We start from the raw sequence: 27109 nt of genomic DNA, 5'->3' as shown, positions 1-27109 counted from the left end.
GGGTATGAACAAATCATACTCAACTGTACAAATGAGATCATACAATTTAGCCGCTAAATCAAAAAGTTACGAATTGCCGTGTGATAGCGTAGGAATTTCCAGTCTGATCTCATGAGGACACATAACTATTTTACTTTTTGTAAGTTTAGTGTCTGATTTGTACAAATTAATTTGAGTTAAGTCGTATGAAAATGTACGATGTCTAAAAGTGAGCATGGTACCAAACCTCACTGCTTAACCCAACTGCATCATAGGGGGTTGAACAAATCATTCTAAACTGTACGAATGAGATCATACAAATTTATACAAATTAACCGCTAAATCAAAAAGTTATGAATTGCCATGAGATAGCGTTGGAATATCCATGCGGATCTCACGAGGAAATGTAACTATTTTACGTTTCGTCAGCTTAGTGGTTAATTCGGATGAGTTCAGTCCTATGAAATTGTAGGATTTTTAAAAGTAGGCATGGTACCAAACCCAACTGCGTCATTGCAGGATGAACAAGTTGTACTAAATTGTACGAATGAGATTGCACAAATTCATACAAATTAGCTGCTATATCAAAAAGTTATGAATGGTGTGAGATAGCATTATAATATCCAACCTGATCTCACGAGGAAATGAAACAATTTTACGTTTTGAAACTATTTTACGCTTTGTATTTTCCGTCAAGTTTTGAACCTATTTTACGTTTAAAATGAAACTTTTTTACATTTTACGAATTGCTCACTAGTTTAGTGGCTAAATCATACAAAAATGTATGATTTTTTAATAGAAGGTGTGGCAACAAACCCAACCAAACTCAACCGTGTCATTGGGGGATGAGCAAGTCGTACTAATTTTATAAATGAGATTGTACAAATGAGTCGCTAGATCAAAAAGTTATGAATTGCCATGAGATAGTGTTGGAATATTTATTCTGATCTCTTAAGGAAATGTAATTATTTTAAATTTTGTCAGCTTAGTGGCTAATTCATACAAAAATGTATGATTTTTTTTTTTTTAAAAAGGCGTGTCAACAAACCCTACGCCTAAAGCTAACTGCATCATTGGAGGATGAGCAAGTGGTACTACATTGAACGAATGACCTCGTACAAATTCATACAAATTAGCAGCTAATTAAAAAAGTTACGAATTGCCAAGAGATAGCATTGGAATATTGCATAAAACGTTTGCGAATAAAGCAGTTTTAATTTAAAGAGTCAACAAAATCGTCACTTCCTTATAAACTGGCGGCAATTATAAAAAAGAAAGATTTACTGTGGTAGTAGAAGCTACTGTGAGCCTTTTTTTCCAATATATTAAACTACTTCCCCCTCAGAAAATGAAACACAATAATCATGCTGTGTTTTTGAAGGCGTTAGCCGCTCTTTGGGAAGATAATAATACCAAACCACTTTGAGGACAGACTTTAGCTGAGGGATTTTAAACCAATTGACCAAAACAACTTTACAATGTGGTCGGTTCACTGATCTCTTCATTAATGCCATCCCATTTTGACCATTTTTGTTATCACATGACTTTATGTGTATGCTGGAATTTATTCAGTAAATGTGTTTCCATCTTAGTTCATGCACATTTTTTCTTTTTCGGAAAAAAGTTATCCTACTCTGTTGTCCGCATTAAGCATGTTTATGTGATCATTTAAAATATAATAGGTGGATGGTAAACATACCAGCTTACAAACATTCTACAAAATATCTTCTTTCGTGTTTAACAGAAGCAACTAAAAAACGGCAAGTGGACAGTGAGTGAGTAATTGAAGACTGAATGTAAATTGTTTGGGTGAACTGTCTCTTTAAGGAAACATCACGCACACACAGACACACACACACATATACACACACACAAGGCATGTTAATTGAGTTTTTAAAGGAAAGTGAGGAGATGAGTGTTGGAAACTGGACTCACTTGCATAGGCAGGTTGTTGGCCATAGTGAAGCTGGGCATTGGGGGTAAACCCGTGTATGTGTTGGTCAGAGCTGTGTCTGGTCGGCCCAGCATTGAGCCTGTCGTGAAGGACACTGGAAAACACCAAACACCACATTTTGCTTTAGATAGTGGATTGTGATGTCAAAAATTAAACATATTCTCATGGAATAAGAACTAAATTTGTTGAAGTGAATCTTTCAAAAGGTAATTTAATCTAAAAACAAAATGGCGTAAAATTACTTTTACTCAAAAGCTGTAAAGCATACTACAGTGGTCTTGTTTTACCGTGACAATGAGTTGACAAGCAGCAGTTAAATTAAATGTTAAATGAAGGACAAAAACTGTAAACCATACTGCAGTGACCTTGTTTTATATGCAACCAAACTATATACATTTGTCAAAATCATTAGCTTTCCTGTTTTATTTTTTATTTTATTTTTTTTTTATTATTATTTTTTTTTTAGTTTTCAAATATATCCAAAATGGTGTTTAAGAGAGCAGGGAATTTTTCACACTATTTCCTATTATTTATTTATAATTAAATAAATAAAATGAAATAATAGTAAAAGAATAATAAAATTTAAAAATTTAAATAGAAAATAAAACATTTAAGCAAAAAACAAAAATACTAAAACAACAATATTTTAAAAATATAAAAATGCGAATATAAACATAAATACAATTCATTTGATTTCAAGTTACAACAAACATTTTTAGTGTTTGAAGTGTTTTTGTTTGTTTTAAATTTGTTTTTTTTATTTAGTTGACTTTAATAACCCTGGTTGTAACCACTGTGTGTATCCATTACTGCAGTCCTCATATGTGCCCCAGCAGTGTTGTGTTATGCTGTCCTGTGTTGTGTTGTGTTCTGTTTGTTGGGGGTTTCCCAATATTGAGTTATGGCTTGAAGGGCCTCCACTGCATAAAATATATGCTGGAATAGCAGGTGGCTCATTCCGCTGTGGCAACCTCTGAAACAGAGACTGAGCCGAAGGAAATTATACGTATTGTGTTGTGTTGTGTAGTGTTGTGTTGGAATATGCTGGAATAGTTGGTGGTTTACCTCTGAAATAGAGACTAAGCCGAAGGAAAATGAATTAATTAATATGTTGTGTTGTGTTTTGTTTTGTTGTGTTGTGTTGTGTTGTGTTGTAATATGCTGGAATAGTTGGTAGTTCACCTCTGAAATAGAGACTAAGCCGAAGGAAAATGAATTAATTAATATGTTGTGTTGTGTTTTGTTTTGTTGTGTTGTGTTGTGTTGTGTTGTAATATGCTGGAATAGTTGGTAGTTCACCTCTGAAATAGAGACTAAGCCGAAGGAAAATGAAATAATTAATGTGTTGTGTTGTGTTGTGGTTTACCAGGTGTGGTGGGTTGTGGGATGGCCTGATAGACGCTGGTGTTGAAGCTGCTGCTGATGGGAATGTGACTGGAGGAGTTGCTGGCTTGTCGTCTCTGGTTCCTCAGTTTCTCCTCTCTCCTCCACTTGGCTCTTCTGTTTGAAAACCAGACCTGCAGACACAGATAAAGTTAGCCAAAGATATAAACACAACAATATTTGCAAAATTCAACTATTAACTCATTTTCACCTGTATTCTTGCTTCCGGGAGGTCAATTTTTGCCGCAAGTCTCTCTCTTGCGAAAACGTCTGGATAGTGTGTTCTTTCAAACTCTGAAAGGAGATGCGCAACTGGGTTACTTTTTTTTAAAGGTGAGACACTGCAGGTGAACAGGGTAAAAAAACAAATGTAATAGTTTTTATCAAACTTCCCCAGTTCTTTAATTACATTAAGAATTGCAAGCTTCCTTTGTATTAGAAGTGTTCTAAAATGGAGTGTTAAAATATGCAAATAAGGCATTCTTTCGTTAAATCTGAATTCAGATCACTCCAATATATCATCCATAATTATGGAAACACTACACTACACATTAAAGGGCTAAATATCTGATCTCAACTGTATATTTAGCTATATTCCAAAGAAATTTTAAACTTAAACAACGTAGCAAATATATATCTTAAAAATATCTTAAAGGGGCTAATAATTTGAACCTTAAAAATGATTCTGTAAAAATTCAAAACTGCTTTTATTCTAGCCGAAATAAAACAAATAAGACTTTCTCCAGAAGAAAAAATATTATCAGACATACTGTGAAAATTTCCTTGCTCTGTTAAACATCATTTGGCAAATATTTAAAAAAGACTAAACGAATGAACAGGGGGGCTAATAATTCTGACTTCAACTGTTTATATATATATATATATATATATATATATATATATATATATATATATATATATATATATATATATATATATATATATATAGTTATATATATATTTATGTATACATACAAATAAAGTTGTGATCGTTCACCTTTCTCAAGTGCCTCGATCTGCTCCTGCGTGAAGGACGTTCTGTTTCTCTGCAGTTTTCTTTTCAGCTGCAGACGCATTTGAGTCTCGTCTGAGTCCTCGCCGTTTGAGCTGATGGAGTTTGTGTTTTCACCACCGTTGTCCTGTTGCTGGCAACCGTCTGCAAAAATATAACATATATAGTTGCAAGATCGGGCAGACTTCTCACACCATGTTGCATGTGGTATTGTTACTTTAGTTTAACTTAAATCTGAAACAAAAGTTAAAAAGAAATAAATGGCAACTAGATTGCTTTATTTTTTCCGTTTTTTTTTATGTGTTATTATTATTACATCTCACTTTACAGTAAAGCTCCATTAGTTAATAATTGTTAATGCATTTACTATCATGAACACATAATAAACAATACATTTAGTACACTATTTATTCATCTTTTTTAAAAATGCAGTCATTTGTTATTAGTTCTTGTTAACTCACAGCACATTAACCTATGCTAACAAGCATCGCTTTGAACTTTAATAATAAATGAAGATTAATAAATGCTGTAATGAAAGTATTGTTGATTGTTTGTTGATGTTAGTAAATAGATAAACTAACTAGTGCAACCTCATTGTAAAATGTATGTAACCAAATATATATTTATCTTCAATTAAACAAAAATGCCCAAGTTAACTAAAACAACCCTGCTGTGAATACACTTTTGGACAAGCAATGTCAGCTTTATCTGCACAGTTGTGTAACAAAGTCCCAAAAGAAACGCATTGAATCATCCTCCAGCCTCCTTGGATGTTTTCATACACGCCACACACATAATGTATAGGGGATTCTTAGCACTATTCAGCATATGGGTGTCCCGGGACCCATTGAGGTGACCACCAACACTTGAATAGAGAGCTGCTTTTCTCCATGACACAATAGCACCAGAAGAAAGAGGGCAACCATTAAACTGCCTCAAACTCTCCCGAAAACAACAGAAAGAGGCGTGCAGAGCTCAGCTTTGTCCCGCACAAGCATCTAGTCAACAGCGCTTTGAGTTCAGTGTGTTAACCTCCTCACACCACTGTCATTAATCAAACAAACCTGTTAAACGCCGCTTAGGATTTATACCTTCAACAGGAGATGACCAGCGAAAGACCTTTGCTTTGCTTTTGCATGGCTCGGAAAAGACTGTCTAATCAGAAGCTATTTATTATCGACGCTGGTTAAATGCAGTAGTTAAACTAAATGGGGGGGAAACGCAAGTTTTAAAGGACGCATTTCACTGCAAAACTAGATGCTGTTGAATTTTTTTAATCAATTTAAGAAAAATGTTCATTATACGTTTATACACATGCATGGAAACCACACCTTAAAAAGCAATTAGTTACTTTACTTTAAAACTTTAATTAATTTTTATAATTATGAACATAGATCATTTACTTAATTTTAAGGCGACGGTTGATTAAGTAAAGTCAACTAATCACTTCAAAAGCAGCAAGTTTATTTTTTAAGTAGTCAACTAATCACTTTGAATCCAAATGACCAATTTAAAAGCAACAGGCTTACCTTTTTAAAAGTAAAGTCAACTAATTGCTTTTAAAGCAATGGGCTTATTCATCTTTTTGAAGCAAAGTCAACTAATTGCAATGGGTTCACCTATTTATTTATTTATTTTATTTTTTTAAGTAAAATTAACTTTTCAATCAGCTTTTAAAGCAACAGGCTTACTTGCTTCTTAAAAGTAAGGTCAACTAATCACATTTAAAGTCAACTAATTCCTTTAACAGCAATGCACTAATTCACCTTTTTAAAGCAAAGTCAATTAATCGCTTTTAAAATAAAAGAAGTGCTTTTATTGTTAACTAATCGCTTTAAAAGGAACTGCTTTGCTCACTTTTATTAAGCAAAGTCTACTTATTGCAGTGGGTTCATCCAGTTTTTTTAAATAAAGTCAACTAATCACTTTTAAAGTTAACTAATTCCTTTAATAGCAACAGGCTAACTCACCTTTTTTAAACCAAAGTCAACTAATCACTTCTAAGATCAAGTTATTGCTTTTATAGTCAACTAATCACTTTTAAAGTCAACTAATTGCTTTAAAGTCAACTAATCGCGTTCAAAGTCAACTAATCGCTTTCAATGTCAAGTAATTGCTTTTCATGTCAACTAATCACTTTTTTAAAAGCAACGTACTAACTAACCTTTTTTAAAGCAAAGTCAACTAATCACTTTTAAAATCAAGTAATTGCTTTTATGATCAACCAATCACTTTTAAAGTCAGCTAATTGCTCTAATTGCAACTCTAATCGCTTTCAATGTCAAGTAATCGCTTTATTTTTTTTTAAGTAGTGCACTAACTCACCTTTTTAAACCAAAGTCAACTAATTGCTCTAATGGCTACTAATCTCTTTCAAAGTCAACTAATGGCTTTTAATGTCAACTAATCATTTTTTCTAAAGCACAGCACCAACTCACCTTTTTAAAGCAAGAGCAACTAATTGCTTTTAAAATGAAGTAATTTTTCCGAACTCAACCAATTGTTTCCAAAGTCAACTAATCGCTTTCAAAGCCAACTAATTGTTTCAAAGTCAACTAATCGTCTTTTTATATCAACTAATTGCTTTTTTTTCTAAAGCAGTGGACTAACTCATCTTTTTTACTATGAGTTTTCTCACTTTATAAGTAAAGTCAATAATCCTCTTTAAAAGCAACCGTTTTACTGTGACTGATGTTTTTGTGACTTTATTTCTGCCTCTTCTTTTTGTTAAGACTCTATTCTTCTCTTTTTTCAAAACTCAATTGCATGATACAGACCTGCAATTCTGAAGGAAAAAGTCTCATTCTAATGTTTTATGTGAAAGAAGAGATTTGTGAGATAATTTTTTAATAAATTCTGTTATGAAAAGGAATGCATAAAACATCTATTTTCTTATTTAATATTAAAGTTTTCAACTATCATTTATGATTCTGCGATGCGGGATTCAGTGAAGGATTCGTCAACCTGATTAGAAACAAACTATTCATCAACTCAACTTTTTTTTTTCCATTGTCTCCTCAAAGCAAAAGCCTGTGCATGTTCTCTCTCCACATCCTCTAATGAGCAATTACAGAGAGACAGAGCTGTGCCTGTCACAAATTCCTGCATGTGACAGAAACTTCTTTTGTCCCGGGACGCGCAGTGCTTTTCTCTCACTCCGCATGGGGCTGAAATGATGTAGATGGAGGGGGCAGGTGGAGACGCATGGACACCTCCACCGAAAGCTCTCTTCCTAGTCACGCAGATCCAGGAGCCACACAGAAGCCGTATTGAAATGAGCGATTATTAATTAATTAGCACGAACACCTCCCCATCATTAATGAGTAGCATTTTCTCATCACACTATGTCAATGGCACGCTATTCTGAAAAAAAGTGTATATTAATCTAATGTGTCTCTGGATGGACTGGAATGTATATTTAATGACTGCAAGAAATTTTCTTTATGTATCCTATAGCCCATTTTTTAATTAAGCAATATAATTACATTTTTGAATAGTTAAAATTGTGTGCATTATAATTATTAGTCCACAATATTTTTGAGGCATTTATTAGTATATATACAGTAAGGTCTGAATTATTATTAGGTTAACTAGGCAGGTTATGGTAATTAGGCAAGTTATTGTATAACAATGGTTTGTTCAGTAGACTATTGAGGAAAAAAAGAGCTTAAAGGGGCTAATAATTTTGACCTTAAAATGGTGTTTAAAAAAATTACAAACTGCTTTTATTCTAGCCAAAATAAAACTAATAAGACTTTCTCCAGAAGAAAAAATAATATCAGAACATACTGTGAAAATTTCTTTGCTCAGTTAAACATCATTTGGGAAATATTTAAAAAAGAAAAACCAAATCAAAGGGGGGCTAATAATTCTGACTTCATCTGTATATTCAAAAGTAAAAGTATTTATTAACATTAACATACTGTGTGCCAGTATTAACAAAGAACAGTTATATTGTTATACATGAATACTCGCTTTGACTATAGATATAAATTAGAAAGATTAATGAATGCTTTATTAAAAATCTATTGGTCATCTTTACTTACTATTAGTCGTGTTTACCATTAATATCATGAATTTTAATAATAAAATACAGTAGTGCTTATGTTTAATTATAAATTAATTTTCTATACTTATTATTATACTGTACTATATAGTGATAGATGTATATTATTATTTATTAATAATTATATAGGTAATTAAAAGTTTTAAATGCTAATTTTTTACATTGCTTAATTTATTCCATTGTAAAACAAAAGTATTTTTCCATATTAAATTAGTTGTTTAATTATTACTGTCTTTATTGATGCAGATATTTAGTTTTGAATGTTTGTTTATAATATTCATTCATTCATTCATTTTCCTTTATAGTCCATTTATTCATCAGGTGTTGCCACAGCCGAACAATCCACCAACTTATCCAGCATATGTTTTACAAAGTGGATGCCCTTCCAGCTGCAATCCAGTACTGGGAAATTGTTTATAATAATGTTTAATTAATAAAACTTTAGCTTTTAATCTAAACAATAATAATTGTAATCTAATAACAATAATTTTAATATAATAGTAAATGCTGAAATAAACAATAAAATACATTAATAAATTATTAAGAATGACCTAAACAGATGTTTAAGAGTAATAATATTATTAACACTTCATCAGTTATAATCCTGGACCATTTACTATGATTCTTAAAGGATCATTCAACATTTATTAATATCATTACTCTTATAAAAATGTTTTATATATTATTAGTACTAAGTGTTTATTTATTTTCTCAATGTTTTTTTTTTCTGCAGTTGTTGTGTTGCCTTTTTAGGTGTTCTGGATGTTTGGGTGATGCTGTTATTATCCTAATCCTGCTGATGACAGTGATGCTCTTATTGCTTTTATAGGCTGGCTGTCTCACCTTGATTTGGTTGTCCTGGCACAGACGTACCAGGGTACCATCCCGGACGAGTCCCCCACGTGCCGCTCTGCCCGTTGAGCATTCTCAGCTTGTCGTACATGCCATCTGCACCCATCTGTTGCTTTTCGCTAGCCAGGTTGCGTAGCACTCGGTTTATCGACGACACCTGAAAGGTAAAAAGAAGAGCGTCAGTTTAACGCTGCTAATCTCAGCCATGAAAAATAGCATTGAATTACCATTAAAGTGCTATCACTGTCAAATTAAATGATCATTAAGTTAAAATATGAATATTAACTTTCATAAATCATCTTTTTTTGTGGATTGAATCATTTTAAAAATGTTTGATGAGTCATGAAAATGACAAAAAAAGTCATTAAAAATTGTCAATTTAGCATTTATCAAAACTCTTCATATATTAACTTATTAAAGTAAGTGCCATTCTTATTTTTTAAGCCATATGTAATGTAAATTAAAGGAATGGTTCACCCCAAAATAAACATCCTGACATTTTCTTAACCTAGACTTGTCCTAAACCATTTTTGTTTGTTGAACAGAATAGAAGATATTTTGAAGAATGTTGGAAACTGGTAACCATTGACTTTCATAGTAGGAAAAGACAAATAGTATGGAATTTAGTAGTTACAGGTTTTCAACCTTCTTCAAAAGATCTTCTTTTATGATCAACAGAACAAACAAAACTCTAACTTGTTTGGTTGAGTAAATAGTGGCAAAATAATTTTTTGGGGTGAACTATCCCTTTAAAAATGACTTAAGGTTTATCTGATTCAACTTTAAAATTTAAGCCAATAGCTAAATATTAAGGGATAGTTCACCCAAAATAAACATTCTGACATTATTTTCTTAACCTTACTTGTCTCAAACCATTTTTGATTGTCGAACAGAAAAGAAGATATTTTGAAGAATGTTGGAAACTGGTTACCATTGACTTTTATAGTAGGAAAAACAAATAGTATGGAAGTCAGTGGTTTCCAAAGTTTTTCAAAATATGTTCTTTTGTTTTCAACAGAACAAACAAAACTCAACCTTGTTTGGTTGAGTAAACAATGGCAAAGTTCAAATTTTGGGGTGAACTGTCCCTTTAAAATTACTTGAGCTTTATCTGATTCAACATTAAAGGTTAAGTCAAGCACTAAACACTTTACACAGTGCTCCATAGGTATAATTTCTTGTAATGTGGATAAATTAAAAATTTATCCACCAAAGTATTGATGAAATGATGTAAATGAAGTTTGATTTGCACTCACGCTCGGTATGTTATCGTTGGTGCACACACCCTCCGACAGCAGCCTGTCCCGAATCTCCCAGGCAAATATAGATGGACACTCCCTCTTGTACTGTGCGATTTTGCCCACCACTTCAGGCGTCGCTACTCTGGGCTTGCTGCCTCCGATGGCTCGCGGTCGGATGGAGCCCGTCTCATAATACCTCCCCAGAATCTTGCTCACGCACCCATTCGACACCTGAATGGACAGCAATATACACAATTCACATACATTATTTAAGACTAGAGTGAACTAATGTAATGTACGTCAAACGATTATACGCTTACGTTCTTATTGTCCAGTTGGACTTTTGCATCATCATGGGTCTACGAACACAGAAAATATGCCTTAAAATTGCTAGGATGGTTTCAGGACTAATTAGGGTCACACTTTTTTTGCATTAGTGTCCACCTTTTTTGAATGAGAAACGCATGCTTAAAGGGATAGTTCACACAAAAAGTTTTTACTTGTTCATTTTGAGTTTCTTCTGTTAGAGAGATATTTTGAAGAATGCTAGTTGATTGTACCCATTGACTTTCATAGTATTTTTTCCTACCATCAATAGGAACCTTCAACCAGCATTTATCAAAATATCTTCTATTGTGTTCAACGGAAGAAAGTCACATGGTAATTTAGATTTTTTGGATGAACTACCCCTTTAATCTCTGAATACACTCTTGAAAATAAAGCACATTCACTCAAAAGTTCTAAGAACCATTATAATATTAATATGAAGAACATTTAAAAACCCCTGCTTTAAAATACCATCCGTTTCAGTGGATGTTAAATGTTCTTCAGGGAACTATCAATGCCAATCCCTTTATTTTGAAGAGTGTGCTTAAAATAATTGTAATTAATTTGGCTTTGCTATAATTTTGCAACATGGTGATTGCGTGTGGCCATCTTAACTAGAAGCTGTAAAGCTCATGGATGTGCGAATGGGCTTCACAAGTCACCTGCAAAATCCTGGAGATGTCGCAGGGTCGCGCTCCGCTGTGTGCGAGTTCGACGATCTTCTGTCTGGTGGAGTCCGGTAACGGTCTGCCGTTCACAAACACCCCGCCAAGCTGGTTGACGCCACTGTGACCTGTGGCACACGGATACAGAACAAATTGGCTCGTCTTTCCCCTCGAAAACATTCCCTCAATAGGTGTCCCATTGTCCAGAATAAAGCTCCACTTCTTGGTGCTTTCCTTTGATCAGCGTTACTGACAAGCCAAGTCAGATTAGAGCATAAAAACTGTTTCTTTTACATCACAATGTCCTTGTTATATAACATAGTGGAATCAGTAACTGTACAATTGCGACAGCAACAAAGGAAACTTATAATTATTTTCTAAATCACTGGTCAGCAATCCAAGCCAAGTTCTGCGTTTGTTAAATTAAGAGTCGTGAATGCTGTTTCACAGCTCGTTGTGCCCTATAAATCAGCAGCAGAATGCTGGAATCAATCGACATGCTCATGAAATGACCTCCGAGTTTGAACATCTCCATTGGAGTGAACTCAAATTCTCATAATCAAATTGTCCTCGAGAGAACAGATCATGCGCCAGTGTTTGGAAACTCTCATTCACACCAGCCTATAACAAATCCCTAATAAATAAGCACGCATCAAACAACCAATTATAGCAAAGCAAAGCTTTCTATCAAAATGCAACACAATGAATGGATAGCAGGAAAAGCGCATACCAGTTCGATGTATTTCGATGCCGTGTAGAAGTCCAATGAAAAGTCAATTGAAACAACAGTGAATCCCTATAGGAAAAAATCCTCCCCGGAGTGTGTGTGTATACGTGTGTGTGTGTATCTGCTCTCCTCTCTCGTCTGACTGCAGGAGCCCGAGCTCCTAAGCAATAAATAAGCTCCAAATATAGAAGAAGAAGAGGGGGGAAAATATGATGAGACTCTCTGACATTTGTCTTTAGAATAAAGCTCGCTGCACGTCAAGTTTGAGCTTAATTTCTGGAAATAGGCGGAGGTCGCCTCGGATCATGCATGGAAGGCTCATTGAAAAGATCAGCTGAAGTACTTGTGGCAGGACTGTCACTTTATATGACACTGCTCTGCTTTTGAAAAACGCATCGTCACGACAAATAGTAGCATGATAAAACGACCCTTTCTGTCTGCATTTGGATATCAGACCAAATTGGATTCTGCTCTCGCTGCCTTTAAGGGAGGTTTTATTTCTAGCTACGGGCACGAGGGTAGGGGCGTGCGTGTTTCCAAACATATTAAAACTGACAAAGCCTTTTTTGTTTTTTGTTTAAGTCTGTCATAATGTTTGTTACAAATCCAACATCTGATGCTTTAAGAAATGAAGAGCCTCAAAATTTGAAATATCTCAATACACATTTTAATTTTCCACTGCCTGTTGTCTGATCTCACCCCTAAAGATGAATGGTAATCCAGAATTCAGTTTTCCCTCATTTCACTGGACTAATTTGAATGATTTTGAGCACTGATACCGAACAACAAACGTGTGGTAATCTCTCCAAATCCAGTGGAATAATCCACTGTCATCCTCTCTGTCCTGGATTAGTTGGATTTAATAGACTCATGTTTATCAAATGAATCCATTTCATTGATGTCACCATCACAGAGAAACATGACCTGGCCTGTCATTTCACCGTTCAAAGGTTAAGTCTTAATAATCATATAATTCCCCATGGTGTAGGACTGTTAGATCTGGCCTGGTGGCAGCCTAATGAGACTTGTATTTTATTGCTTCCCTACTAATGTGGAAACATATGTTGTGAATTTTGAGCATCAATCCTAAATCTCCAACAGCATTTACTGGTGCATCAATTTCAATTTAATTGAATTGTGACATTTGTTTTTCCATTTTAATTAATTTTTATACAGTGCTCAGCATAAATAAGTTCACCCCAATATCCATTTCTTAGACAATATAGCTAATCATTTTATGGGTTTAAACTGTAAATAAATATTAAAACCTAAAAAAATTTAAACTAAATTATATAGTTTTATGTTTCTCTTGATTTTATCCCTGTGTATTAAAACTGTATTTAATATTTTTAACATATTAATTTGGGTGTACTAATTTTTGCTGCATTAGACGAGTCCCTGTTTTTCCTTTGGTACTTGCTAATCTAATCTATATGCACAACTATATTACTGTAAAGCATCCTTTAGAAAATATTTATATAAAAGAGAAATCTGTGAGGAGTGTACTCGTTTATGCTGAGCATTATACTTCTAAACAATATGTATTTACATTATATAATCCCAAAAAAATAATTCCAGAAGCATTTATCATATGTCGAACAACATGCATGAACCAAGTGATGCTCTGCCGTTTACAGACGAGCATAACTCGTGTTTTCTTGCCCTCGAGCAAGCACTGAAAACCCTGAAATCAAGTCCTGCAATCATCAAACTATTTCATGTATCCCGTTTCGTGCATTTGCTGTTGCGGCACTGTCAAGTCCTTTGTGGAAGTTGGCAACTATTTTCTGCATTAATACAGCCAGAGCTGCATTTATTTGTTAGTAACTCAAGCAGAAATAAACATCTCCTCCCCCAATCAGCCTTTCTGTTATTTATGCACGGCATATATGCAAAATGCATGTGCATTCGTGTTGGTTTGCTTTTAAATTTCAGTATTACCAACAGAATTGTATGCGTTATAGAAAAAAGCATACATTATGCAGTTGAATTTTTACAGTAATTTGGACTTTCACACATTTTTTGTATATTATTTAATTTTCCGATTAAAAATGCAATGCAAAAATGCCAGTCTCGGACCATGAGTAGTCTTAATAAAATAAAAACAAACACCAATTGAATGACATTTGTTATTAATAATAAAACACACACATATACACACAAGTTGTCTTAATAAGAATTGCACTTACTGTTTTGCATCATGGACGCCACTCCTGATTCCCACGTGGGTTGGTTATGGTATTCTATTTATGACAAAAAGAAATAAATGGATTAGTTATTATTATTATTGTTATTATTATTATTATTATTCCAATGCAGTTTTCCAACAAATGCGGCGTTGGAACAATTTACGGCCAATGTATCCCCTCGCATAAGGCGGTCAAATGATGAATTTGCGAATAATCCTTTCTAATGGAATTTCAGCGTTAAAAAAACTTGCCTGGTAACAGAGTTGACTGTCCGTTTATAACAATTTAGCCCTTCATTTGCGTCTGACTATTTAGATCATTCCTAGGATAGAGCAAAAGAATAATATTAGTGCGAATGACTTGTATTCAGTCATGCATTTCTTTAACATTTTAATTATAGGCAGTACGCCGCTTTTTGCACCTGTCGCTATATATGAACATCTTCTACAATTTAAAAGTGTTCCAAATAAGCCTTAGTTGTATTGCTTTAAATTTCATCTAATTAATTTAAACGCAAAATAAAATAGAAAACATCTGCGTGGTGGTCTGTAAAAAAATGTTCGACCTTCCTCTTTAGATCTTCCCGTCAAAAGTGTACAGTGACACACGCTGTCTACTTCGCATCAGTGCTCTGAAAAGTGAGAACTGGAGGGGGTGAGAGTATTCTAACAAAGCCTGCTGGAGCTCAACAATGCGCCTCTTTTACCTTCTATACCCAAACTCAGCCAGCAAAACTCGGCCTCTGCAACTAGCAACACAACCTCCCACCAAACCTACCAATACTTGCCCGAATACAAAGAGCCGAGGGCACCCTGCCCCCCAGACGACCATCCACACAAACCGCACACACATAACATCCACTGTCACTTTCCTGACGGCCATGACCCCAGTGCCCGAACCCCAATTCGTGTTTCTGTTTGCGCGCATTGGGGAAATAGAAAAGTAATTTCGCGTTATAAATATCGGGATGTGTTTGTGTAACGGGTGTGGGTTGTTAGGGGTTGTAAAAGGATGCAACAGCCCAGTAGGGTGCTCAATTGGAAAAAAACAATTGCAATAAAGGATCTATTCAGTGACATTGCTAAAAAGGGGCCCAGGGAAGGAAAGTCTTTCGTTTCATTTTCTCTCCCCGACGCTGAAATAACAAAACCGGTGTGTCCGTTTCCATCGCTCTATTCCCAAGAAGAACTATACTGCTTGCTGAACGCGTTCATTTAATTCTAAATCTGTTAAACCAAACAGTACATTAGTAAATACTTTAAAGTGTTCAATGTAAAAGTGTTCGGACGTAATCTAAAATGCAATAGTTTTCACAGCTCTTTAGTTTTTAAATGTTGAAGTTCTAAAGTTTTTAATTTAAAAGTGTTCTAGAAACGTGTTGTGTTCTAAAATGAAGTATTCTAAAATGGAAGGAGTTCGTTTTGACAGTTTATTAGTTTTTAAATGTAGAAATTCTAGAGTTTTGAATTTAAAAGTGTTCTAAAAACGTGCTGTGTTCTAAAATGAAGTATTCTACAATGGTTTTATAAGTTTTGACAGTTCGTTAGTTTTTAAATGTTCTAAAGTTTTGAATATCTAAAACGTGTTATGTTCTAAAATGAAGTATTCTAAAATGGAAGGAGTTTTGACAGTTCATTAGTTTTTAAACGTTGAAGTTCTAGAGTTTTAAATTTAAGTGTTCTAAAAATGTGCTGTATTTAAACAATAATTAGTAACCTTTACCATTTAAATTTAGGCATTGCGTCATAACTGAAAAAAATATTATTTATATAATGTTTTTAAAATGTTTTATTTAAATTTTAATTAGTTAGCTTTAAATTCATAATGGGTCAAGAGATTGCCAACTATTAAATAAACATACACTTTGCCCTCATAAATTTCATAAAACAAGAATTATAAAAAGTCACATCAAATAAAAACTACGATAAATTCATAAATCCCTTTTTAAACCATATAATCGCGGCTAATCACAGTAAAATGTTAATTGTTTTGGGCTCTTTTAATTTGCACTGGCTGTACATGCATTGAGTCTCTGCGTGTTCCCGTTAATGATTTATCTAACGCAGTATATGGCCTGTTGTTGTTGTTTATGAGGTTAACTAGGATCTCATCTGCATTTCTTTCGTTTGTGTAATCCCTAACTACAATTGCTTTAATTAAACATGCTTATTCAGGAAACAGTGTTCTCTATAAACATCATTCACATGCAGACATGCATCTGTATGTGTACAAAAGCGCAGTGGGAAGTTTTGAAGGATCTGACATTAACATGCCCTAATCATCTTATACTGCCATCGATGGGGAAATCTTTTGTGTTTTGGAGCTACATTTATTTAGTGAACGTTTGTGAGGACTTGAGCGTCCTAATGCCAAAGTAAAACGCGTACGTAGGCCTGGTGAACAAAAATAAATAAACGTGATCCCAAGGTTTTGCGTTAGGCTGTTATAACTATCGCTTAATTGAAATAGATAAATATTATTACGGTGCAAAGAATAATTTACGCAATTTCATTTAAGTAACAATACAATATTATTTAAGGCTATAGATAAAAATGACACGCTTTATAGTATACTGACAATGCGCTAATTAAAAAAAAACACTGCACTGTTTTTATATTTTTTTATGCCGAAGTAAAATGCTTAAATATCAATATTCATATGCAAATAATAATAAAAGCATCTCCTCGTAATATTCAAGCAAGACTTTAAGAAGGCACTCGGCTGATGAATCAAACTGACACCTTTCCTCAACGGGTCAGTGCATTCCCGTGCTCCAAAAAAACTGTTCAGGCCTAATGACTTTTAACTCTTTCCCATTAACAAATAAACATTTACTATCTACGAAAACAGTGATTTTTTTATTTATATAATTGGCAGGAAAAAAATAAAGTAAAGCACAATCTAACAGTCCATTTGGCTGCATAGTTTACTTGAGTTAGCCTACAAACTATTAACAATACGAGCACGTTTTTGTAGCTGTGACTAAAGCAACACCGCTTTTATAAATCTCAACGCCAATAATAAACAGCTAATAATGCATTGGCTGGCTCTAATAATATTCAGGATCCCACAATAAGAACTAAGTTTTAGTTTTAACATGCGGTACTCACCTTTTTGAGGCATTCTGCTCCACCGCCTGAGCCCTTCCGAGCAAAACAGTGAAACTTGGAAATAAACAATGACTGTCCAATGGTAGTTTCTTCGTCCAAAAAATATATACGTTTTCCCAGCGTACCTCTTATCTGGAAGGAAATTCCCTGCGAAGCAGACACAGATTGACAGTGAGCGGAGATGTCAGGACTGCTCAGGGACTTGAGCGTGTGTGTGCTCGCATGTGAAGTGAGTGAGCGAGAGAGAGTGAGAAAGTGAAGGCGCATGCAGGGAGAGAAAGAGAGAGAGAGACACACACACACCTATGCTGATTGGTGATAGTACTGATGTATTTAGTCTGTCTGTTCCCGGTCGCAGCTCTTTACTGGCCCATTAGAGAAGCACTGACCCTCTGCCATCTCAGAAGAGAAAACAGGCCACTTTTGAACCAACTAATCGTTCCGCGCATGCAAATGCCGAGCGCCCCCTCTCAAACTTACTCAATATTGCTCAGTTTATGCAATGCTGGAGGATTGCTCCAGTCTGTTTCTGCTGGACGATGCACTGTTTATGTCTCATTACTGAGATTGAACTCAATCAGAAAATGCAGTTTATGGTGCGTTTTAGTGCACGTTAGTTGACCTGAAAATATATGTATAGGCCTAGTGCATGAGTAAAAAAAAATTAACAAACCCACAAAATAAAAATATACACTGTAAAATATTTTTATGTAGCTTTAACTCATGTTAATAAGTTCAGTTAATGAGATAGGCCTATTTACATAATATTTTAATCATTTTGATTGATGTAAGTTGAATATAAGTTATTTCGAATGAACAAAACAAATAAGCCAACAATATTTTTACAGTGTTTTTTTTATCATATTATAGTAAAGTGTATTATACAGTCAATTTAGATTTTACAACACTTTATCAATGAATGCTTCAGTAAACTGTAGTAGATTAACTAAGCCGATAAGTTGTAATATAGTACTATATTAGTCTATACTCCGAAAAAAATTATATGAACATTTAGTCATGACTGTGTATGTTCTTAGTTCATTGTAACTTATTCAACTTTGTTAATCATGCTCTAACTTAATTTTGTAAGTCATGCAAGCAGTTTTAAGACAGTTAAACATAATATAGGTTCAATAGACTCATGAGGTTAATTTGATTCAGCTTAAACATTTAAGGCTATCAGGATTTTTTTACAGTGTAGAAAGCTGTGCTGTATTGTAGTATAATATACAGTTATTGTGTAAATTGTTTATATTACTAGAGTGATTGTATTACAATTGTAACTTTAATTACCACTGATTATTTAAGTACTATATTTAAAAAAAAAACGCTGTAAGTAATTGTAAGTTACTGTAGTAGTATTTTTCATGTGTAATTATGGTTACATTTTAATATAGTTTGTATTTGGATATTATTTTTATTAAGTAAATTGCTTTAGCAATTGTTATTTTTAATATAGCAGGTCTACTTAATTTGAGAGTAGTAGACACCATCGCAAAGTGTTGCAGCGCTTTTGAGAGAAAATGAGTTGAGTTAATATTCATTGTTTGCTGCGTGAGGCTTTTAGTGCTTAGAGATCTGACCCTCCATGACACTGATACAAGAAAGCAACCTGTTGACAGCTGCGAATTCAAAAGGAGAACCTGTTTGCTCTGTGCATTAAGTGCACTTACAAATGGTCCCTGGTGCAACTGGCTAAAACAAATGCAAACACTCTCCACGTGCTTTTGTTGACACTCACGCGCTTTTGCACCGCATCTGCGCGTGGAGAAGGTGACCTCCGTGTCCACGTGGCCGGATTTTTCCTCCCCCTAATTTCACTGTTCACTAATTTTACAGCTTGTTCCTTAGAGTCGCAAATATAGCGATGACATATGTTTACTATCTTCTGTTTGCAAGCCTAGCGAGGATAAGCTGTTTGGAGGATGAACGGTGTTTGATTTTGGAGTGCGAAAAAAAGTAATGTGGAACTTACAGGTCCCTTAGGTGAGTTTGTTGTTGTAGCTTAGGGTATAGTGGATAGTTTTTATTTATTTATTTATGTGTTTATTTATTTATTTGTCTTATTTAATGGGAATCAAGTTTATCTTATAAGTTTTATACATTCTTACAAATAAATTGGGGATTCCAAAAGTACAATTTTTGGGCCTTCAAATAACCTTACAATTTTTTTCAAGATAATATATATAATTTATTATAATGTTACTTTTTACATTTTTGGGGGGTTGAAATGTAATGTTAAATGTTAAAAATGTTAAATTCTTCATGAAATAAATGTTAAACAAATGGTAAATATTCTTCATAAAATCATTGATGGCAAAAAGAAGCGTTATAGGGTTTTTATACTGTTATAGTGTTTCTAACTTTGTTTTATTACTCTATTTCTCTGCTACAAGTTTTTGACTGCTGGTTTATACAGTACATAAGTAAATTATATTTTTATATGATTATGAAGGCCTAAGATATATAATTTTATCTGACAGAACTTTTTGTCTTTTTGTTTCTTAAATATATTTTTAAAGACACTTAATAATTAATAAACTAAAATCTAGGCAATTAAAATTATAATGTAAATACCATACATACATGCATACATTATGTGCATCGAACTATAAACGCAATATGAATCCCATCAGCATTTGTTGCCCAGGCGTTTATGCACACATCGGTACACCCGAAAGCAGCCCCTCTGCGCCCGTGTTCGACTGTAGAATAAGTCGTAGCACGAGACTCTGCAGCAGCTGTTTGTGCGAGAGCTGTTCAAACTGAAGGGATACAAAAATCCGTCGTATGTATGTTGTAAAATTTAGAATGTTGTAAATAAATAAATAAATAAAAAGATTAATGAGTAGCTACATTTGAAAATCATTTCATCCAGGCTAACAAAAAGAGACAAAACTACTTCCTCAAATCCATCAGCAAATATCTCTCCTATCTATTTAAGTATTTGCATCTAATGATCCAGGAATGTACAATAAAATTAATCCATTTTTAAATGTACTCATGATTTTGAATTGTTAAAAGCCTGCAAATACACTGCATACTAACCCAGTTTTATTGTTCCACAAATAATGCCCCGAGCTTTGTAATTCTGCCCATGCTGTTGATTTCTCCTTTAGATAACTTGTAAATCCTCTCCTTGTTAATGAGGTGTATTTAGGATGTGGTCTAATTCAGGGGGCATCATCGCCCTTCAGGCCATACAAACCCCTTCACATCACACGAACCCTGCAGACAGCAATTTTACACGCAAAGCAATTAGCCCAATTGGGATTAGTAACTGCTAATACGAAGTCGTGAAAAGTAATCCCTAATCTCGTAGCTGTTTCGCTCTCGGGCAAAGTAGCCACTGTGTCTTCCTGAAAACTTTTTTTTTTTTTAGAAAAAGGAGAACGAGGGGAGGGAATGGGCCTGACGTCACATTAAGAATATGAACAAAAGAATGAATCGATAAATAAACCAATAACGCGCTAAAATATTGCTTTATTGCTCGATATGGCCACAGTTTTGCCGACAGTTTACTAATAAAATCTTTTTATATATGTTATTTCATTCATTTATTTTCCTTTGGCTTAGTCCCTTTATTAATCAGGGGTCGCCACAGTGGAATGAACCGCCAACTTATCCAGCAAATGTTTTACACACACACACACGCACACACACACACACACACACACACACACACACATATATATATATATATATATATATATATATATATATATATATATATATATATATATATATATATATATATCTATATATATATATGCTATATCCTATATATTCTATGTTATTTATTTCTGTTTAATTTATACGTTGCGCAATGAGTACAAAAATTGTTTAGCAGTTCAACATGCAATTATAACAGTAAAGCGCCTTCCATAACATGTTGTTGTTGTTGTTGTTGTTGTTGTTAAATATGTTTAGTAACTTAATTAGCTGCTGTATCACAATTGCTAAATAATTTTGGCATATTTGTTCTTTCACTTACGAAATTGTAATATAATTTGTTTTTAATTTGTGAATTGCTACTAAATGCTTTTAAGGCTAAATGCATTTTAATCTGATCAAAATAATTCTGCGATGATGTTGGCTATATCTACTGTAATGAAATTAAATAAATTATCTCATATTATAAAAATGTGCTCAAACAAATCCTTCCAAATTCACTTTGTCCAATTGTTTATAAATTGTCATACGAATAATAAATAAATATATACTTTTTAAAGTTGTGGCTTACGTATAATACAAATATTACATTTGATTGATTGGATCAACATAAAAAAACATAGTCTTAATTAGAAATCAATGCTCTATCTAAATATTTTTAAAATATTTAGATAATGTACAGCACATATAATTGGTTTGTGATGTAGGCTACAGTTCCAGTTTTGTGAAATCTTTCCTGATAAAACATGAATGAATATAAGAAGTAAATAGTCACGGCTGTTTGAAATGTGTAGTTATTTAAATACATTTTTCTATTGAATAAAAACCGAACGGGATAAAATGCAGTAGCCTAAATTTGATATTAACTTACCGGAATATTTCCGACTTCTGATCAATATCCTGCTGTTTCAAGCCCTTGCGCTGGAATTAATTAAAACGATCTCATGAGTCCAGATTGTGTCACGTTTGAATCCCGTACGGTGTGGAAATGTCAGCGAGAATGAAAAAAAAACGGTGTAACCCTCACTGACTGTAAACTTTCTCTTAATATCAGCCTCAGCCCTCCACCGATTGGTCAAATGACGTGCCACGTCACGCTGGAAAATAGTTCTCATACAGCCAAGCATGCAACACATCAGGGGAACTCCGTGCGCTCACATTAACATTGATTTTCAAGACCTGTCAAGACTTTTGCCCTATATTTCTAAGACGAATTTGGAAGTGTTCTGCTTCTGTGTATTTTAAATATTTTCTTTGATATCTAATGACAGAAATGTACTGCTGTGATAAAAAAGTAATAATGGAACAATATAATATTGTCATTAATAATTATAAAATAAGCCGGATTATTAAGTATTTCAAATGCCTCTATTAAAAAACAAAGGCAAATCTGAATACATCCAATTAGGGAATAAGTTAATTAGACTTCTGTTTTTCCCATTTCGTTGTGTGTGTTCACTTATGAGCACAAGGAAAATTGAAAATAGTTTTCTTTGCTAGGCTAGCTTATATATTTAAGGAATTTCAGAAAGCCTATTTTTAAAGGCATTTCCAACACCTTGCATGTTATTTTTTTATAATGCAATTTTCTTATTTGAAACGTCAAGATGTCAGATGCTATATTCTTTAGCCTATCTTTTTGATTCCAGGTTGCTAACCGTCTGTTAAGCAAATATTAGCCAAGGCGTCACGGAGATCTTATTTACCCTCCTCATTCAGGTGGAAAATCAAATGGTTAACCGGTACAACAGCGCGTTTAGCGATACTGTTTGTTTCCACCATAGCTGACTGTGCGAGTTTTTAATGTGCTCTTCATAAATCTGATGCGCATTAATGTATATTTATGAAACCTAAACAAAAAAAAAGAGAAACTGGAGCTCACAGGATGTGGAGTAAAGGTGAAGCTACATAATTTTTACTTCAAATGACGTATCAGTGTCCACGGTGCGTAAATGCGCAACAGCTCTGCAGTGTGTCTCTCAGGAAATGAATGGGTTGTGTTGGTTCTTTAGGACATATAGAGCAGGTATGGGACGCACAAGCATCATTCAGCCCTTTGTTTGACGTAACCACAATTAAGAGCTACAGAAACCGTGCAACGCTGCAGGGTTCTCCAGGTGATCGCTGGAAACCGCACGGCTTATCATGCGGTCAATAAAAGAAGACGCTGCGCGGCGCTCGGACCAGGTGCCTCCGTTCCCTGATCCACGACGCCCCGCTCTCAAGAACCCGACCAGGCGTGAAGGGAAATCTGTTCAGCCGGCCTCTCAGCATCCTCTCTCTCTCTCTCTCTCTCTCCCTCTCTCCCCCTCTCTATCTGTCTCTCTCCCCCTCACACACACACATACTTATGTGTAACAATAAGTGCAGGTGGTGTTAAAAATTCGAGTTTAATGTGCGATGCTTGTGGTTATTATTTTTAGCAGTAACTTTAGCGTTTGGATATTGACAAATATAGACAAACTCAGCCATTAAGTTTAAGCGTCATTTAAACTTAATTGAAAAAGCTAAATGATGTTTTGAACATCATGACTGAATCAGAAATGCTTTCCTAATGAAAGTAAATAGTTATAAATCTTGAGATCTGTCAAATTCCGAAATTTATGTAACTTGTTTTTCTTTCCATGTTGTTTATTAAGCCGTTTTTGTATTTTAATCACTCAAAATGATCATCACATGAAAAGGGTATTCCTTTTCCTTGCAACGTAATTCATTTTTTGTTAGTTTATTTTTTAGTCAGTGGTTCTACAGTTTTCCTGTTTTTATCATTTAAAAATGACTAGATTTTGTTTGGATTAACTATAACCTAAAACAGGGGCGAATTTAGCGATTTTTAGGCCCTAAACAACTCCAGCCATCGTGCCCCAAGTCCTGAAATGCACATTTTCTACTTTTAATTTTTATTTATTTATTTATATCACTCAATCTTCCCTTTTACGTTTTATCTTACTGTAGGCTTTATATTTTAAATAACTTGATGTCTTAAAATTAATTTACAAATAATGATGTATATATACTTTTTATAAATTTGACCTCTGGACTGCTCCATGATTGAGGGTGGTGGATTATTTATTTTCATAATTATTTTTACACAACATTACGTTTTTATAATTATCTTTTATTTTGTTGTATATTAAATATTTAATTACGCAAAACATATTTCTTTGACTCTCACTATACATAATATGATAGAAATTATGTTTTATATATATAGTTATATCGATATTTTAAACTTTTAGATATTTATTGGGGGCCCTCAGATGTCCTGGGGCCCTAAGCGGCTGCTTACCTTGCTTATTGGTTAAATCCGCCCCTGCCTATAAAGTTTTTTCTGTCTTTTCAGGGTTCAAAAAATAACCAAAAAGATAATTAAAAGAGCAATGTGCATTTCTCTTGCTGTTCAAGGAACACGTTTTCTCTTTCTACTGGAATAACTTCTTTAATGATTGCCCTTTACTCTCAGCTATCCACGCAGAAAAATCACATGAGCATGTCGCAGATCTTTGTTTACTATTGCCTGCGCGGCTGCGCTGAACGTCCTGACCATGCAGGCTGACAGCTTATTTATACATTGCACTTTTCAGTTTATTTTCTCATTTCTTTTGGTATGCATACAATGCAGGAAGGATGGGAAAACTACGCTCTTTGTAGTTCCTTTCTTCTTGAAGCTGAATTTTTAATTGATTGATCTACTTAACTCTCTAGTCTTTGTCGTCACAGTTTTCTTTCAGATGCCGATGACTTTATAATGTGCATTATGTGTGTTTCTGTTTCTCCGCAATATGTGTGAATCTCATCTTTGATTTAAGCAGCCCATGCACCCCCGGCCCCGGAGAGAGACATTAGCAGAACTCCCTCGGGCTGATCGCAATCAATTTGTCCGGCGCAGACAGCAAAGCCCTGGATGTTAGAAACTCACTTTACCTCAATGTGACAAGCCTGAGTATCCGACCCACAATCTGAAAAGCACAGCTAGAATGAAGATTCAGCGGCGAGCTTCAATTATACAGTATACGCCCAAAGCTCATCTATATGTCATACAAACCCATGATGATAAACAGTTATTTTTATAGGCAAATTTGATGTATAATAGTATTTGGAATGTATATGAACTTGATTATATAAAGATTGCCAACCAATTGGCATTTGCAACAAATAAAGCAACAGTTATGGTTCAGAAGTTAATATTAATTCCCAAATTCGCACAGGTGTCCAAGCTGGTATTTTGGACATCTATCCGTTCTTTGTAAATGTAATTTGATGGAAAACTAACCCATCAATGCGTGATGAAATGATTGACAGCTGCCAGTGACGCAGCGACTGTGATTGATCGTGATGCGCCGTGCTGGCAGCGCTAACACGGTAAACGGAGAGAGGAGACTCAGTGTCTGTGGCAGACTGTGAGCCGACAGGGCGAAATGGGAGCTAACGAGGCTGTCAGATGCTCTGACAGCACAAATAAAAAGCTCGTCACTCCACGCGATTTAATAACGTTTAGTGGAAACGTATTGCTCTGTTCAAAATACACACCGGGTTAATTATGATGACTCAATTTCATTATTAATACCTGGAGTTAAATAATCAGCAAAATGCCATATCTGTCTGTTCATACCTATCTATCTATCTATCTATCTATCTATCTATCTATCTATCTATCTATCTATCTATCTATCTATCTATCTATCTATCTATCTATCTATCTATCTATCTATCTATCTATCTTTCTGTCTATCTGTCTGTCTGTCTGTCTGTCTGTCTGTCTGTCCGTCCGTCCGTCCGTCCGTCCGCCTGCCTATCTATCCACCCATCCATCTGTCTGCCAATCTGCCAATATCTCTGTCTGTAATTTTGTCTACCCAAATTTCAGAGTCATTTTGTCACCTTGGAATTCAAAGGTTCTATCTGCGTTCTAAATGATTTTGAGATATTGAACTATAAAGTTTTTGCATTCCATATAGCAGACAATATGTGTGTAACAGTTCTCTTTCATACATTAACATGACAGAGACCCTAAATGTACTATAAATGTAAATTATCAAAGTTATCGTACATTTGCAAATTGGTTTTTTTTAAAAAAACAGTAAATGCAGAGAGAACCTTCTAATTCTGAAAAGTCATTTTCCACTTGGAATTATAGGGTTCTATCTGGCAGATCATTCATTGAAGCATTACTTTGCAAGAAATACAATCAAAAAAATAATACATTGGTGTCGTTACAATATGTTGATGCTTGGGAAAGTGTTTTTTTTTTTTTTTTTTTTTTTTTGCTTTCTATAACATTTATTTCATGTTTTAGGATGAATCTTTTTTCTTGTTCAAATTAAACATACAAGGCTGTGCTAAATATTTTGTCCAGTGCAGATGTTAATTTTATCTAATTAATATGGTAATATTTATTACATTTTCTGCTTTGTATGAATTATTGAATTATATTTATTAGATTTATATGTCCCATTAATTAAATTAAGTATTAATATTAAATTTAAAGGCTTTAAAGAAAACAAGCAATGAGCAAATGAGTTTATTACACACAAAAAAATTTTTTACTTACCATATATACAAAAATAAAAATATTTCACATTTACGTTTTTTCTCGGTGGCTTTGGTGCATTTCTCACAACACTATTTACATTTGCAGTTAATGCAACAGTTAATGTTCTCAAATCATTCATGTAATTGCTCTACCAAAAGGAAGTTTATGTTTGTTGTAAATAAGGGTGTATTTATTCTTTTGCACAATGGTGTGAATAAACTAGAATTGTAAAGAGCAAATGCAGTAAAAACGTGAAACATACACATTCAGTGTCTTGTACTCAGATACCTTACTAAATGCAGTGATGTCTAAATTTACTGTAGTTTTCAAATGTCTGTGCTAATAGTATCTAGTGCTGTCTAGTGCATTTTCAGGAAGTGTCACCAAAATCTGACTTTA

General features: G+C 34.1%; 1 protein-coding gene and 1 long non-coding RNA gene across 28 annotated transcripts in view; one reads left to right on the top strand and one right to left on the bottom strand.

The window, feature by feature from the left end:
* pax6b (paired box 6b) overlaps window positions 1-22195 on the bottom strand; it is a 28933-nt gene extending 6738 nt beyond the window's left edge. For 2 of the 27 annotated variants that reach the window (XM_073907090.1, XM_073907100.1), the window contains exons 1-12: window positions 22049-22195; window positions 17506-17652; window positions 14647-14717; window positions 14396-14449; window positions 11477-11607; window positions 10808-10846; window positions 10503-10718; window positions 9238-9403; window positions 4314-4472; window positions 3528-3610; window positions 3300-3450; window positions 1915-2027 (exon numbers count right to left, since the gene is read on the bottom strand). In XM_073907090.1, the coding sequence (XP_073763191.1) occupies window positions 1915-2027; window positions 3300-3450; window positions 3528-3610; window positions 4314-4472; window positions 9238-9403; window positions 10503-10718; window positions 10808-10846; window positions 11477-11607; window positions 14396-14408 (1071 nt within the window). In that variant the 5' untranslated portion in view covers window positions 14409-14449; window positions 14647-14717; window positions 17506-17652; window positions 22049-22195. 27 annotated transcript variants of the gene reach the window in all.
* Window positions 19348-27109, top strand: part of LOC141375323 (uncharacterized) — a 35471-nt gene continuing 27709 nt past the window's right edge. Inside the window, exon 1 of the long non-coding RNA XR_012383195.1 lies at window positions 19348-19491. This is a non-coding gene — a long non-coding RNA (uncharacterized lncRNA). The remainder of the gene's footprint in view (window positions 19492-27109) is intronic.

Source organism: Danio rerio, chromosome 7 (assembly GCF_049306965.1).
Source record: "Danio rerio strain Tuebingen ecotype United States chromosome 7, GRCz12tu, whole genome shotgun sequence".
NCBI classification, from domain to species: Eukaryota; Metazoa; Chordata; class Actinopteri; order Cypriniformes; family Danionidae; genus Danio; species Danio rerio.
Note: the sequence above shows the minus strand (reverse complement) of the source record. Positions and strands in the feature narration are given on the sequence as shown.